At 49.7% G+C, this 14,692-nt stretch overlaps 1 protein-coding gene across 1 annotated transcript; it reads right to left on the bottom strand.

Annotated features, from left to right (window-relative positions):
• Positions 1-1,434: 1,434 nt before the first annotated feature.
• On the bottom strand, positions 1,435-12,056 carry LOC311351273 (casein kinase II subunit alpha-like). The gene is made up of 15 exons (XM_084471387.1): positions 11,977-12,056; positions 10,434-10,524; positions 10,155-10,220; positions 9,906-10,033; positions 9,703-9,814; positions 9,498-9,599; positions 9,365-9,415; positions 9,182-9,241; positions 8,914-8,997; positions 8,318-8,428; positions 7,138-7,239; positions 5,208-5,308; positions 3,770-3,918; positions 2,846-2,935; positions 1,435-1,949 (listed from the first exon to the last, which is right to left on the bottom strand). Exons 4-15 carry the CDS (start codon positions 10,004-10,006, stop codon positions 1,834-1,836), a joined length of 1,179 nt encoding a protein of 392 aa, XP_084327513.1. The 5' UTR covers positions 10,007-10,033; positions 10,155-10,220; positions 10,434-10,524; positions 11,977-12,056; the 3' UTR covers positions 1,435-1,833.
• Between the last annotated feature and the right edge of the window lie 2,636 nt (positions 12,057-14,692).

The following is a 14,692-nucleotide window of genomic DNA, read 5'->3' as shown; positions in this document are numbered from 1 at the left end:
TCAATCCTAACGGCCATCCGGCTGAGGAGCAACATCCGGCTGAGGAGCAACATCCGGCGCCGAAAACAACCTCCTCGTTCCCACGCGTCTCCTTTCAACAGGACGGGATCCTCCAAATAAGCGCTATTGGCGAGACAGTGGGAGGGAATGTCAGTTACTGTTACGTGATTGGGAATATTGCTTTCTCAAATTCTTTGTCAAATGAACTTGAAATGTATTCTCCTATTCTTTGTTATTCTTCCTGTCATGTTCTTATTCTTTTCGCTCCGGGGATTGTTAACTGTTAACTGGTTCACACAGCTCCTACGAGCTCCTAGGAACTCCTAGTGTTAACGACGAACGCTACAATTCAGGATCCTCTCGGTCAAAGGTCGTAATGTTTTAGTCTATTCTTCATATCAAATAGCAACATAAATTAAGTACAGCAAGTGTCCCATTAGAAAAAAAAAAAAAAAACGTTGCTACCAAATCAAATTTTTGAGTTTGAGTATAATGTGCTTTTGCCTTTCATAAATATCTAGCAGACAATTGTTAATGTTTAAATAATTGGGAGTTACGCAAAAAATGACTAGGGGAATGGCCTTGAACGCGATAGTCACTCTTATAGGGAAGTTACTTTTTAACTGCCAGTGAAAGGGAAGTTGCAAAAAAATACATGAATGCGTTTAACACAGTCGCTCTAATAGCCACTATCAACTATTTCCTCAGTTCTTTATGCAACAAATGTGCTTCATATCAAAACGGCTGACCCTGGGCACGACTTCACCAAAGCAACATAAAGTGTACTTACTGCATGTTAAGAGCTTCTCAGCTGACTCTAAATCACACCTCAAGTCTTACTGACCGGTTCACACACTCTGACCATCAGTCACGTCATCACTGGTCCGCGTGAATCTGACCACACGAGAAGCCCATATTCACCGACATTTATAATCACATGTGTCCGCATACAACTCCTCACACACCCTAATAATCAGGGACAGTCATATAATCACATGTGGTGCCCGCATACACCTGTTCAAACTGTTTATTTCTGAAGTTGTAGTTTTTTTTTTGTTGTTTTTTCTTTGCAAGTGACGAAACTCCTCCCAACATAAAACAAAGTTACAAAAAATGCTATGTAATCAAAATCATGTGTTAAAGACTTCATAAAAAAACAAACATGGACACATACAGAGGTGAAGGTAACATGAACTTGGCAATCTATTGTCCCCATGTGTAGCTGTGCACTGTGCACTGGGCGCATGCAACCTGACAGTAACTGTAGAATATCTACAAAAGTCCAATTAACGAAGGAGCGTGTCGTCGCGGTGGCGGCGGCGGTGGCTGCCAGTGACGGGGGGGGGGGGGGGGGGAAGGGGGTAGGGGGGGCGCGTGTGTGGAGCCCCCCCCCCCCCCGCCCCCCTGTGGCCGCGTGGGCCGACCCGCGGGGGGGGGGGGGGGGCTGGATAGTGACGTTGTGTAAAGGTTTCACAGTGTGTTACCACAGCGCGGACCCCCCCCCGACAAACAAGTTTCAAGCAACACTTTATATTTGGAACATACAAAATAAATTTTATTATCCATTCTCTTCATGTCTACATCGTAATAGAATTTCTAGACACTGGCATTGTGAAATAACACCCAAATTAATGCTAATAATCCCGACGATGGAACGCAACACTTGTTAGGTTCAGATGTCAAAAAAAAAAAAAAAAAAAAAAAAAAAACTGAACGTGAAAAGCATTTGAATTTTTTCTCTTTGTTATTTTCAAAATGATAAAAAGGGGAGGGGGCACACGGCGGGCGGGCGGGCGGGGGGGGGGGGGGGAGGGAGAGGGGGGAGGGGGCGGCTCAGGGCTGTGGCCCGGTTGCCGCGGAGACCTGCGTGGCCAGGGCGTTGGGGGCGGAGATGACGGGTGAGCCCGCCATGTTGGCCAGGGGCTGCGTGGAGGACATGGAGGTCATGCCTGCAGAGAGAGAGAGGGCGAGAGAGGGCAAGGGGGCGAGAGAGAGAGGGGGGGGGCGAGAGAGAGAGGGCGAGAGAGAGGGGGGGCAAGAGAGAGAGAGGGGGCAAGAGAGAGAGAGAGAGAGAGAGAGAGAGGGGGGGGGGGGGGGCAAGAGAGAGAGAGAGAGGGGGCGAGAGAGAGAGAGGGGGCAAGAGAGAGAGAGAGAGAGGGCGAGAGAGAGAGAGAGAGAGAGAGAGAGGGCAAGAGAGAGAGAGAGGGGGGGGGCGAGAGAGAGAGGGCGAGAGAGAGGGGGGGCAAGAGAGAGAGAGGGGGCAAGAGAGAGAGAGAGAGGGGGCAAGAGAGAGAGAGGGGGCAAGAGAGGGAGGGGGGGAGAGAGAGGGAGAGGGGGCAAGAGAGAGAGAGAGGGGGGGGGCGAGAGAGAGAGGGCGAGAGAGAGGGGGGGCAAGAGAGAGAGAGGGGGCAAGAGAGAGAGAGAGAGGGGGCAAGAGAGAGAGAGGGGGCAAGAGAGAGAGAGGGGGGGCAAGAGAGGGAGGGGGGGCGAGAGAGAGGGGGAGAGAGAGGGAGAGGGGGCAAGAGAGAGAGGGAGAGGGGGCGAGAGAGAGAGGGAGAGGGGGCGAGAGAGAGGGAGAGGGGGCGAGAGAGAGGGAGAGGGGGCGAGAGAGAGAGGGAGAGGGGGGCGAGAGAGAGAGGGAGAGGGGGCGAGAGAGAGAGGGAGAGGGGGCGAGAGAGAGAGGGAGAGGGGGCGAGAGAGAGAGGGAGAGGGGGCGAGAGAGAGAGGGAGAGGGGGCGAGAGAGAGAGAGACAGAGGGAGAGGGAGAGACAGAGGGAGAGAGAGGGGCATTAGTTCTGACCCCGTGCGTCCGGCGGTGCGGCAGCGGGACAGAAGCTAGCTTTACCTGCCATCATACTGGAGGAGCTGACGGGCGTGGCCCCGGCCGCCATGCCTCCTGGAGTGGCTCCTCTGCCCTGGTCTTTGACGATGGGGTCTGAGGAGAGACAGGGAGGGTTAGACAGGGAGAGAGACGGGTGAGGGAGGGAGACGGGTGAGGGAGACGGGTGAGGGGGAGGGAGGGAGACGGGTGAGGGGGAGGGAGGGAGACGGGTGAGGGGGAGGGAGGGAGACGGATGAGGGGGAGGGAGGGAGACGGATGAGGGGGAGGGAGGGAGACGGGTGAGGGGGAGGGAGGGAGACGGGTGAGGGGGGGAGACGGGTGAGAGGGAGGGAGGGAGACGGGTGAGAGGGAGGGAGGGAGACGGGTGAGGGGGGGAGGGAGGGAGACGGGTGAGGGGGAGGGAGACGGGTGAGGGGGGGAGGGAGGGAGACGGGTGAGGGGGGGAGGGAGGGAGACGGGTGAGGGGGAGGGAGAGGGAGGGAGACGGGTGAGGGGGAGGGAGGGAGACGGGTGAGGGGGGGAGACGGGTGAGAGGGAGGGAGGGAGACGGGTGAGAGGGAGGGAGGGAGACGGGTGAGGGGGGGAGGGAGGGAGACGGGTGAGGGGGAGGGAGACGGGTGAGGGGGGGAGGGAGGGAGACGGGTGAGGGGGGGAGGGAGGGAGACGGGTGAGGGGGAGGGAGAGGGAGGGAGACGGGTGAGGGGGAGGGAGAGGGAGGGAGACGGGTGAGGGGGAGGGAGAGGGAGGGAGACGGGTGAGGGGGAGGGAGAGGGAGGGAGACGGGTGAGGGGGAGGGAGACGGGTGAGGGGGAGGGAGAGGGAGGGAGACGGGTGAGGGGGAGACGGGGAGACGGGTGAGGGAGGGAGACGGGTGAAGGGGGGGAGGGAGACGGGTGAAGGGGGGGAGGGAGGGAGACGGGTGCGTACAGAAGTAGGGGTGGTCCATGGCCTCGCGGGCGGTGAGCCGGGCCTGGTGGTCGTAGCGCAGCAGCTTGTCCAGGAAGTCGAGCGCCTCGGTGCTGACCAGGTGCTGGTTCTCACTGTGGACGAAGCGCTCCCACCGCTTACGGGAGTGTCTGCGGACCGGGGGGGGGGGGGGGAGGAGGGGGGAGTTAAGTCCAACGTACACGACTCCGTATCCGTAAACAGAGACCCCTCGAGCATTCTCTCCGTCGGGACGTCGGATACGCGACGCAATTCGCCGCCCGATCGATCTTATCTGCTGACTACTAACCATGTACATTACAAACCTTATTTGGCGTTTTATTAGTCCTTAGTGTGCAAAGTAAACTATGTAAAAAAGTAAATAAGGTGCAAAGTCAAACCGGGGGAAAGTGATAGACCTCTGGAGAATAAGTCCCGCCTACTTCTTCGCCACCTACAGAGTTTGTTATGTTACGATCATTCATAAACCCCGTGTTATTCCCCGTAGACATTTGACCGAGGGAACCGGAGCCTCGGAGATGGGACTTATTCTTCAGAGGTCTATTCCGGAACTGATTTTGTTAAGAGGACCAATCACAGCCCTTGCCGTCTCCGTCCGTCTCCGTTGCCTCGACGGATAGTTAAAAAATATTAGACGAGCACGTAGAGCTACGGAGAGGGTCTCTGACAGGCTCTCCGTATCTACGTACAGCACTTTACGGAGGACTATAAATCCACCTTTAGAACAGCAAGCGTTATGGTTAGGGCCCTGACGCCGCGTTCACGCTATACATGTCCGTCGACGGATGACGGAGGGCGTGTCTGGCGTATGGGGACGCGATCTGATTGGCCGACGGAGCCGTCACTGTCTGAATGAAAAGTTGAACATTTCTCAACTTTTTGACGCAGGCAACAGAGTCGACGAAACGGATTGACCCGCAACGCATTTCGAGTGTGCCCCATAGCAAAGTCAATGAGATCCGTCGGCGGACGTATACAGTGTGAACGCGGCGTTAATGTACACACCGTATTGTATGTTGTGCACACCTATGGTATGTTGTACGTCCTGGCACTTAATGTACACACTTATGGTATGTTGTACGTCCTGGTACTTCATGAACGCACTTATTGTATGTTGTACGTCCTGGCACTTAAAAATAGTACTTGGCAACGTGTAGCATCTTACCCTAGCTATCTCTGTTGTATACAGGGAATGGGTTAACCTAGTGATGGTTAGTGTATACAGGGAATGGGTTAACCTAGTGATGGTTAGTGCTTGGCACTTGGCTCTATGAACATCCTTACTGCACCCACAGAGATATAGCGTTTCTCTTTCTTCTTCTTCTGATCTTCCTTTCTGCTAAATGTAAATGTGGATATAATAAAACAGGTCTGTGTCTGAGGAGCACTCACTCCGAGTCAGAGGGGCGGAGGAGCCTACCTTCCCAGAATGTCGTTGAAGCGTGGGTCCAGCTCTATGTTGTACTTGTCGATGTAGTCGTACAGGTCCTCTGTGCCCAGGACTTTAGCGATCCTCACCAGCTGCACCGGAGAAGGAGGAGGAGGAGGAAGAGGAGGAAACAGAGGAAGATGAGCATGTGATCGTTTTAACTAGTGCACATTCAGTTTGGATGGTGCTGCTGAACAACAGGATATAAATCTATTATATACATTTGTCCACAACCAGGACTTTATTTTGTATTTATTTATGAAATAAAACTTTTAGCTTGTTTTTCAAAAACAAGCTAAATAATTAAAGCATATATATATATATATATATATATATATATATATATATATATATATCCCGGGGAAATCAAGGAAACGTTAAATCAGGTTTGTGTTTTGAACTGCTTTCCAATGTTTAAATAATAAGAAATCGCAAACTGAGATAACATTTATTTGAACATGTCTTATTTAAACACAGATTAGTGTTCCAACACAGAGATAAACAAAACTCTAATCATCGGAAACGTACACCTTTCGTTATTATACGAGCACGATGGAAAAATGATTGCGTGGGAGTAATCGGGTAGGTAAAGGTAGCGCTAGGACTCTCCTTGACACGTTACAATAGTTCATCTGGCAGGACGGTGTAGTAATTATTAACGTCCAGAAAACGTCCATGTCGGAACAAGGCGTCATTAGTCGTACAGTTCCGATCTTTGCCGCACTTCTGAGCCCTGTGCGAGGTGAAGCAATCACAACCGGTGTCTGCCCGACTCCACCAGGTCAGACGCGTTCTGACTTCTTACTAGGCATCAACAACTCACCGATCTAGAGGTCACGTCGGTCGTTATCGGTCAGAAAGTCGATTCAAAAGCTACGAATTACGATTTCACATGTTGTAGGAAATAATAATATTATTATTATATAGACGAATGGCCCCGGTAAAATAAAAACACTCAAAATAAAAATGCGTTGCTTTTTGAACAGCTTTTCACTTGGAGCTGACTATCCTATCGCTGTTCTGGTTCCAGATCGGCTAGTTGGTCCTTGATACACATGGGGGCCGAAACAATATTATACTCCCTAGTGTGCATGTTTATGTGATGGAGACAGTTCTATAGATGCACGGTGCTTCATACATACATGGTATGCAGACAGTACTATGGACCCACGGTGCTTCATACATACATGGTAAGGAGACAGTACTATGGACCCACGGTGGTCCATACATACATGGTATGGAGACAGTACTATGGACCCACGGTGCTCCATACATACATGGTAAGGAGGCCGTGCTATTGACACACGGTGCTCAATACACGCTACATTTACTGGGATCCGTTGCTTCTGCATAAAGAAGCCAGGCAGTGGACACTTGCATTTAGGGACGAGACCAGATCCTGCTCAAACTGGTTATCAACCTTGCAGAGGTCCTTTGATGACAATTAATTCCCAGACATGTGTCCTGGAAACGTATTCCTTCCGAGTAGGGCTACAGGGAGGAGGCCGTGTCAGGTCACACTGCTCATCAGGACAGAGGTACGCAGCAACACATGCGTCTGGACCCTCAGGGGGATCACGCTGTGTGATATGATGGATTCCAGTTCCAGTGCATTTTGGACGTGGCCACACATTCCAAGTTTTAGCTGCCTCATTAAAAATGCAGAATAAACATGCGTTTTTGTGTGTTGCTGTCAAAAATAAAAGAATAACATTCTCTTGCGCCATCATATCTTGCCTCTGGTGCTTCCAACGGAACAGATCACCTGCAACCCTGACCGTTGCTCCTCAAGACACAAGCCCATAATGACAAGCTCTAGTCCGGCACAATTTTTCCTTTTGACGCATACAAAAGGCCCCACATCTCCAGAACACTGCCTTGAGGTACTCCTTCGTGAGCCTGAAGTTCTGGTCGGCGTTACCTGGTCGTAGTTGTCATGGCCGTGGAAGAAGGGTTCCTTCCTGAAGATCATACTAGCCAGCATGCAGCCCAAACTCCACATGTCCAGGCTGTAGTCGTACATCTGCAAATCAGAACCAACGTGGTTAGGACTCACGCGACCCTGTCCAATGAATTACCTTTCATTGGACAGTCTTTGCTGGATTCTAAAAAAAAAAAAAAGTTTTTAATAGTGAGCGGTCGGTTGTAGGCTGGGATGGGATTTCCCCTTGTTACTATCTGCTCTCCAATCTTTTCTTGGCTGCCTCTTATTATAAACTAAGATGGTTTCCTCAGGCACGAGACGCCATGGCCGACGCATGCCTCCATGACTTCTGTAGACTTGTTTTGGCCCCTGATTGAGTGTCAGCACCAGCACCCAGTGCAGCCCTGTGTCATCCTAGCAGGGTGAGGGTCCGTCTTAAAATAGGAGTGATGTGACTCTCCGTGACTGGTTCAAGCGACAAAACACCAGCGACCGGCCAACCATGGTTCATTAACACACTATAGGCAGATGTGAAGAGCTGGGGGCGATGAATCGTTTTTCAACGCAATTCGAATGCATGGTTTAGGCCGAAGAAAATCGATTATTGAAAAAATAAGCAAAGTAAAATGCAAGAATTTTAGAGAGAGTAAATTGTCAACATGGCAGCATATGCTGAAAAAAGTGAGTGTGTAGAGTTTGCCTAAAGACTGTGGCAACTAAACATTATTATTCTTCAAATAAAATCCAACAAAAAATATGTATATTTGTCATTTATATATATATATATTTAAAAAAAATAGATTAAAATCGATAATCGTGTTTGGTTTGAGGCCAAATCGCCCAGGTTAGGGTTCATTAACACACCAGCCACACGTGCTATGCTTCATTAACACACATTAAACACCTTTGTGAGACCTCAGAGTCCTACAGGCTGACCACCAGAGACCCGAGTGGGCCTTCAGAGTCCTACAGTGCAGGCCCAACACTGATTGATTGCCCCCCCCCTGCCCAGTAGAGCACCGATGAAAACCAGTCGGACTGGATGGGCCGCAGACATCTTCCAGGTGCAGCCCTAACGTCGTCCTAAAGGGACATGCCTCTTGTGTGACGCACACGGTGGAATTTTCCAGTGCGGCTGAGGTTTGCTTTAGAGCGTACTGTCATCGTGGAGCCTCACCTGGTAGTCTACGAGCAGCTCGGGTCCTTTGAAGTACCTGGACGCCACCCTGACGTTGTACTCCTGGTTGGGGTGGTAGAACTCGGCCAGGCCCCAGTCGATGAGGCGCAGCTGGGGAGGTCAACACGTCAGATTAGTGCATTTAGTCTAGAGAGTTGTTCCGTTATTGATACCAGTATCGGAAATTCCTCCGATACTGCCTAAAACGCAGTATCGGGTATCGACGAATACGCAATGTTCTGTTCACGTGACTCATTTACTACCCAGAGAACCTCACAAACACTACGGAAACACTACGGCGTTATGCTGCGCTCGTTAACGGTCGGAGGTGGAAAGTCCACTACTAGAACACAAATGTATATATTTTAAATAAATAAAAATCTGGTAGACAATAAGTGAAGCGACTATACATTGCCGTCATCGTAAGAGAACCCCTTAATCAGAGTAGTACCATTAGTAGTTACAATGCTCGATGCTGTATCGGTATATACTTGGGAAGGAATGGTATCGGAACATCTCTACTTTAGTAACAAAGTCGACCAGCCCATTTTTACCACAGGCGAAGAATAAAGACGTGGAGGAGAGCACAGGCCTACCTTTCTGTGTTCGTGGTCGATCATAACATTGTGTGGCTTCACATCTCTGTGCATGATGCCCATACTGTGGCAGTAATCCAGGGCCTGGGGGGTCAGAGAACAGGGACATGAGCGAACGCTGTCACGACTCCTCTTACGATGGTCTGGGATTAGGAATCACTCATGATAAAGAATCTCAACCAGAGAGAATCCCACGTTTACATTTAGCAGATGCTTTCATCCAAAGCGACATACATCCTGCCATCATAAACCAGGTCTAGTTTCTTACCTTCAGGATTTCGTACATGTAGAACCGTATGTCAAAGTCGGAAAGGGTTTGATACAATTGCTGGAAAATAAACCGTCACACGATGCAAGTTTTAATTGTTAAATAATTAAACAACACTTTTCCTTTTCAAAATGCTAAATTGATATAAGTTGACCAATATAAAAAGGCTGCTTTCATTCATACCTTAAAGTCTGTGTTGTTGACATGTTCAAAAACCAAAGCAGGAGTTCGGGACTAGGGAGGAAAAGACATACAGCTGAAATACCCATACAGTATGAGCTGATAACGTCCCCATGTGTCGCGTAAAGGGCCTTACCACAGGATCCTTAATGATATCTAACAGTGAGATGATGTTGGGACCACCCCGTAGGTTCTCCAGGATCTTGATTTCTCTCTTGATTTTCTTTTTCTTAACCGGCTAGGGAGAAAAGAGTGCGAGACACAGTATTTTTAACTCAATATTTGAAAGTGCTGAATGATGATAACCGTGTTCATGAGGAGACGTCCGTCCGTCTCCATACCTTTAGAATCTTCACCACTACTTTCTCGTTGTTCGTGATGTTAATGGCCTCAAACACTTCACTATATTTCCCTCTGCCCAGTTTTCTGACCAGCTGGTAGTCGTCCTGGTTTCTGGAAAGACGAAGAAGAAGGCGGGACTCAGTGTTGAACCGCACAACGGACCAATAAGGAACCACCAACGCCACCAGGAGAGCCACCTTACCCCCATTCCACCACGTGGGACTCATAATCCCAGTATTCCCGGGGTCTCTGTGTGTTTACGTCCGGGTAAACTCGGGAGCGGCTTGGAACAGGCCCAGACATATTCTATGAAGATCTTCTCTAAAGCTCCTGGAACACAAGGCGTCAACCAGGTCAGTCCAGACACATGCCTCTACACTCACACGGTCACAGGAACCTCCTCAGAGAGCCGTGAGGGGCCGTTTGGATGGAGATACGAGCGGGTCCGTACCTTGGAGTGGGCCTCCAGGATGAGGGGAGGATCAACAGTGGCTGCGATTCGTTAATCGTGAGAAATCTGAACGGGCGTATCGATAATAAAGGCCATTAGGGTCTGATTGTTACCGTTATTCAGGTAACGTGTTCTAGAAAACAGTACGCCTCATTTCTAAAACAAATGAACACAGTTAGCCAGTTACAAATAGTGTAATGATTCAAGTTATTGATGAAACAATCCTTAAGACAAGCATGTGTTATTCGTTTGAATATTGTAATGAAAAAAAGGCCCAACCTGAGAGTTAAAAGGTTCATCCAAGCACTCTAATCAGGGGGTACAGGAGTCAATACAGTCATCACTGGGGTCCCCCACAAAGCTCTGTTTCCTGGAACACAAACACAGGGGGTCCACGTCAATTAGGAACACCAGGTCGTTAACGTCCACCTCCAGATCGTATCTATAAGTCAACCTAGCCTTAATGAGAAGGTTATTGATACTATAGGCAAACCTAATAAACTAGACGATTTATTTGTTTTTGATAACTGTATAAACAACTAAGACCTCAGTAACAGTCTCAACAGAGGAGGCTTCCTCTAGCCCAACAATACTCGCTACCCAAACCCTACCTCCTAGACCAACACTACTCCCTACCTCCTACCCTAACCTTTCCATCCAACCCTAACACTACCTCCTACCCCAACCATAGCTCCTACCTTAACCCTTCCCTCTCCTCCACCCTACTCTCTCCCCCATGAGCCATCTCCCTACCTCCTACCCTAGCCCTACCTCCTATCCCAACACTACTCCCTACCTCCTATCCTAACCCTACCCTCTACCCCAAGACTACTCTCCCCCCTGAACTAAACCTACTCTCTACCCTAACCCTAGTCTCGAACGGCTACCCTCACCCTACCTTAACCATACTCTGTCCCTCCTTAACTAAACCTACTCTCTACCTCTTACCATACTCTCTTAATTCCTACCTTAACCCTTCTCTATAATGCCTACCCTAATCTCTCCCTCCTAAACTAACCCTACTCTCCTACAACTCCTACCCTCACCCTGCTCTCTCCGTCCTACCCTTTAGTACTCTAGTTCCTACCACGACCCTAATATCTGCCTCCTACACTTACCACCCTAACTCCTACCCCAAACCCACCGTCAAACCCCTAACCGTTTCCTCCACCCTAGCCCTTCTCTGTCTCATGTACCCTTACCGAGGCCTAACCCTAGCAGAGGCAGCCAGCGGGCTGGACAGCTGGCAACTGGGCGCTAACGAGAGCTGGTAGCCGGGCGCTAACGAGAGCTGGTAGCCGGGCGCTAACGAGCGCTAGTAGCCGGGCGCTAACGAGAGCTAGTAGCCGGGGAGCTAACGAGCTAGCCTAGCGCGCTAGCTGGGCAAAAGCCGGTTGAAAGCGACAGGGAGATTATGAGCTTAATTGTTGACACGTCGAGGACGTGTGGCGGATAGGAAAGACCGACCGGTTGTCTTAAAAAATAATAACGTTGTCCTTGGACGGCCACACGTCCGTCGTGGGACGTTTTGGGTTTTTTTTTTTAAACCACGAAGAATCCATGACACACAATGCAGAAAAACCGCCGCTAAGCTAGCAGGCTAAGAGTGACTAGCTGGTTAGCTCGCGAGGCTGACAACGCCTTCAGCAGCAGCCCGTTAACACCGGAGCCCCGCCGCCGCCGCAGAGCCGCAGAGCCCCGCCGCAGAACCCGCCGCCCCGCCGCCGCTTGAACCACGCGGCCGGGCGCACAGCATCCACGGGTGGATCACATTACAGAGGAAGATCATCGAGTCGAGTTAGGAGATGTGTTTTTTTTTTACCTCTCAACGTTGTGGGGATGTCAATATGGCGATGCTTGGGATCAAGAGCTTAGTGCAAAGACCACTTCCTGAGGAGGGCGCTGTGCCGCTCTTCTTCATGTGCGGTGGGACGGACGGACGGGCTGGCCCCCCCCCTGCTGCCACCAACAGGTCTATCGCGGGGAGGACTTCTCGGTCTGCAGGCCGATTTATTTTTATAACGTCCTAGAATGTCATCACCATCTCGAGAAAAAAAAAAAAAAGACGGGGAGGGGGGGGGGGGGGGGGGGGGTGGGAGAGTGCGGAGACAATTCAAACTTCCGCTTTTGACCTCGTCGTGGTTTTAATTATTCCATATATGCACATCAATGCACCAGTTTATTTCCTGCACAGGAGTCAGCTCAGACACTGACTGCGACATCCAACATGCCTATTAAAGTAGGATTCAGGTAGGCTGAAGCCTAGATGCTTTGAAAGGCGATACAACAGAATAACAGTGGTGACTTTATACATGTCTTAACTTAAAGTCTCCTCTTCTTCATAAGCAAGTCAAAATCAATCCTTTGTTTGGTTAATCTGAACCTATATTGTGTTTCAGTGTTTTCTTTGGGACAGCGATTGATGGCACTTGGGTTAGCGGCGCACTAGGATCCAGACAGAACAATGTGATATCTCTTAACCTATAGCACACACACACACACACACACACACACACACACACACACAGATCTGTCAGATGTCTCTTCAACCTACAGCACACACATACACACACACACACACACAAGCACACACACAGATCTGTCAGATGTCTCTTCAACCGACCGCATCTCCAACAGGAAGCTGGATGCCTAAAGCCCCTACAGCTCTCAGAATAGCCCTGCTTGAGGTCTGCTCTAATGTAGGCCTATACTGCTGTTGAGCTGTTGAATAGTTTGTCTATTTAGAACGTTACCAAAGACACCCCTGATACAACGCATGGTTTAAAACAAAGCAGGTCGGCTGTCTCAGGTGGAGGTCTGTCTCAGGTGGAGGTCTGTCTCAGGTGGAGGTCGGCCTCAGGTGGAGGTCTGCAGGTGGTGGTCTGTCTCAGGTGGTGGTCTGCCTCAGGTGGAGGTCTGCAGGTGGTGGTCTGTCTCAGGTGGAGGTCTGCAGGTGGAGGTCTGTCTCAGGTGGAGGTCTGTCTTAGGTGGAGGTCTGCAGGTGGAGGTCTGTCTCAGGTGGAGGTCTGTCTTAGGTGGAGGTCTGCAGGTGGAGGTCTGTCTCAGGTGGAGGTCTGCAGGTGGAGGTCTGTCTCAGGTGGAGGTCTGTCTTAGGTGGAGGTCTGCAGGTGGAGGTCTGTCTTAGGTGGAGGTCTGCAGGTGGAGGTCTGCCTCAGGTGGAGGTCTGCAGGTGGAGGTCTGTCTCAGGTGGAGGTCTGTCTCAGGTGGAGGTCTGCAGGTGGAGGTCTGCCTCAGGTGGAGGTCTGTCTCAGGTGGAGGTCTGTCTCAGGTGGAGGTCTGTCTCAGGTGGAGGTCTGTCTCAGGTGGAGGTCTGCAGGTGGAGGTCTGCAGGTGGTCTGCAGGGTACTGGAGGGTCTGCAGGGCTGTGAGACAGGATCACTGCAGGAGGTCCTGATGCAGCTAACACAACACAAACTAAAACTAAAACTGCTTCCATGCTCGTTAGATAATTAACAATTATTCGCAGAAGGTCCAGTGAGTAGTGGGGAATAGCCCCACTACACAAGGGAATAGCCCACAGTGAGTAGTGGGGGATAGCCCCACTATTCCCCACTACTCACAGTGAGTAGTGGGGGATAGCCCCACTATTCCCCACTACTCACAGTGAGTAGTGGGGAATAGCCCCACTATTCCCCACTACTCACTGAGCCTGACGTAAGTAATTGTTTTAGTATATACTACACGTGAACACTCAAAAAAAAAAAAAAATTATTAGTGGTTTATTTGTTTTTATTAGCGTGACGAGACGACCGTCACGCGCGATGAAAACAACAGCCCCGAGTTTGAGATCTCAATCATGGAATATTGCCCATCTCAACATCGTGAGATAGCGAACCAATCAAATTGCGCCATCTTAGGAGGTTCACATGTAGCATATACTAACACTGGAGAGTAGGTACTAGTCAGTGTATGATCATGATGATTAAGTGCAGCTCTGTGGGTTTTTCCCTCTAGTTCCCCTTAATGCTGGAGTCTTGCTGCTGGGCTGCACACCACAACCTAGAGAACGCTTTGAATCTCCCTCGGTGGCCAATCCATTGACACTTGAATATATTTTGCATTATAAAGGTGTTACTTTTGAATAATCACATTTGATACGAAGTGATTATATTATAACCCACTTGTGTTGAGGGAGTGGATTTGGTGCAGTTTGATCACGCTGCTATTTTGAAGTGGTTTAAACTTTAAGGGACTTCCAGCTGTTGACTCATAGGAAACAATCCAAAATAGTTTGTCTCAGTTGAGGTTATTATGAGCCTTGTAGTCATCAAACGCAATTTCACAAGAAATTAAGAAATCACTTTGCTTAATAAAAAACATGATTTTATTGTCTGAGTGTATAGCATGAATATGAATACATGAATACAAGTTATTGTAACAGGACATTTGTGTTGGCAATAATGTGATTTACTGGTCGGGTTTTATAGGTTTTGATGTTCCAAAAATCTGGAATCCATATTTTCATGTTTTACTGCTGATATGTCTCAAAAGGACAAAGACAGAAAAATAATTTAAAA

Source organism: Micromesistius poutassou, assembly GCF_964030765.1.
Source record: "Micromesistius poutassou genome assembly, chromosome: 8".
Taxonomy (NCBI): Eukaryota; Metazoa; Chordata; class Actinopteri; order Gadiformes; family Gadidae; genus Micromesistius; species Micromesistius poutassou.
This window is presented reverse-complemented; position numbering and strand designations above follow the sequence as displayed.

Excerpts from the sequence above, each read along its gene's own strand:
- LOC311351273 (XM_084471387.1), bottom strand. The coding sequence starts at position 10,006 with ATGTCTGGGCCTGTTCCAAGCCGCTCCCGAGTTTACCCGGACGTAAAC. Across the intron at positions 7,240-8,317 it reads AGCTGCTCGTAGACTACCAG|ATGTACGACTACAGCCTGGA; the intron begins GTGAGGCTCCAC and ends TCTGATTTGCAG. Across the intron at positions 1,950-2,845 it reads CTCCTCCAGTATGATGGCAG|GCATGACCTCCATGTCCTCC; the intron begins GTAAAGCTAGCT and ends CTCTCTCTGCAG.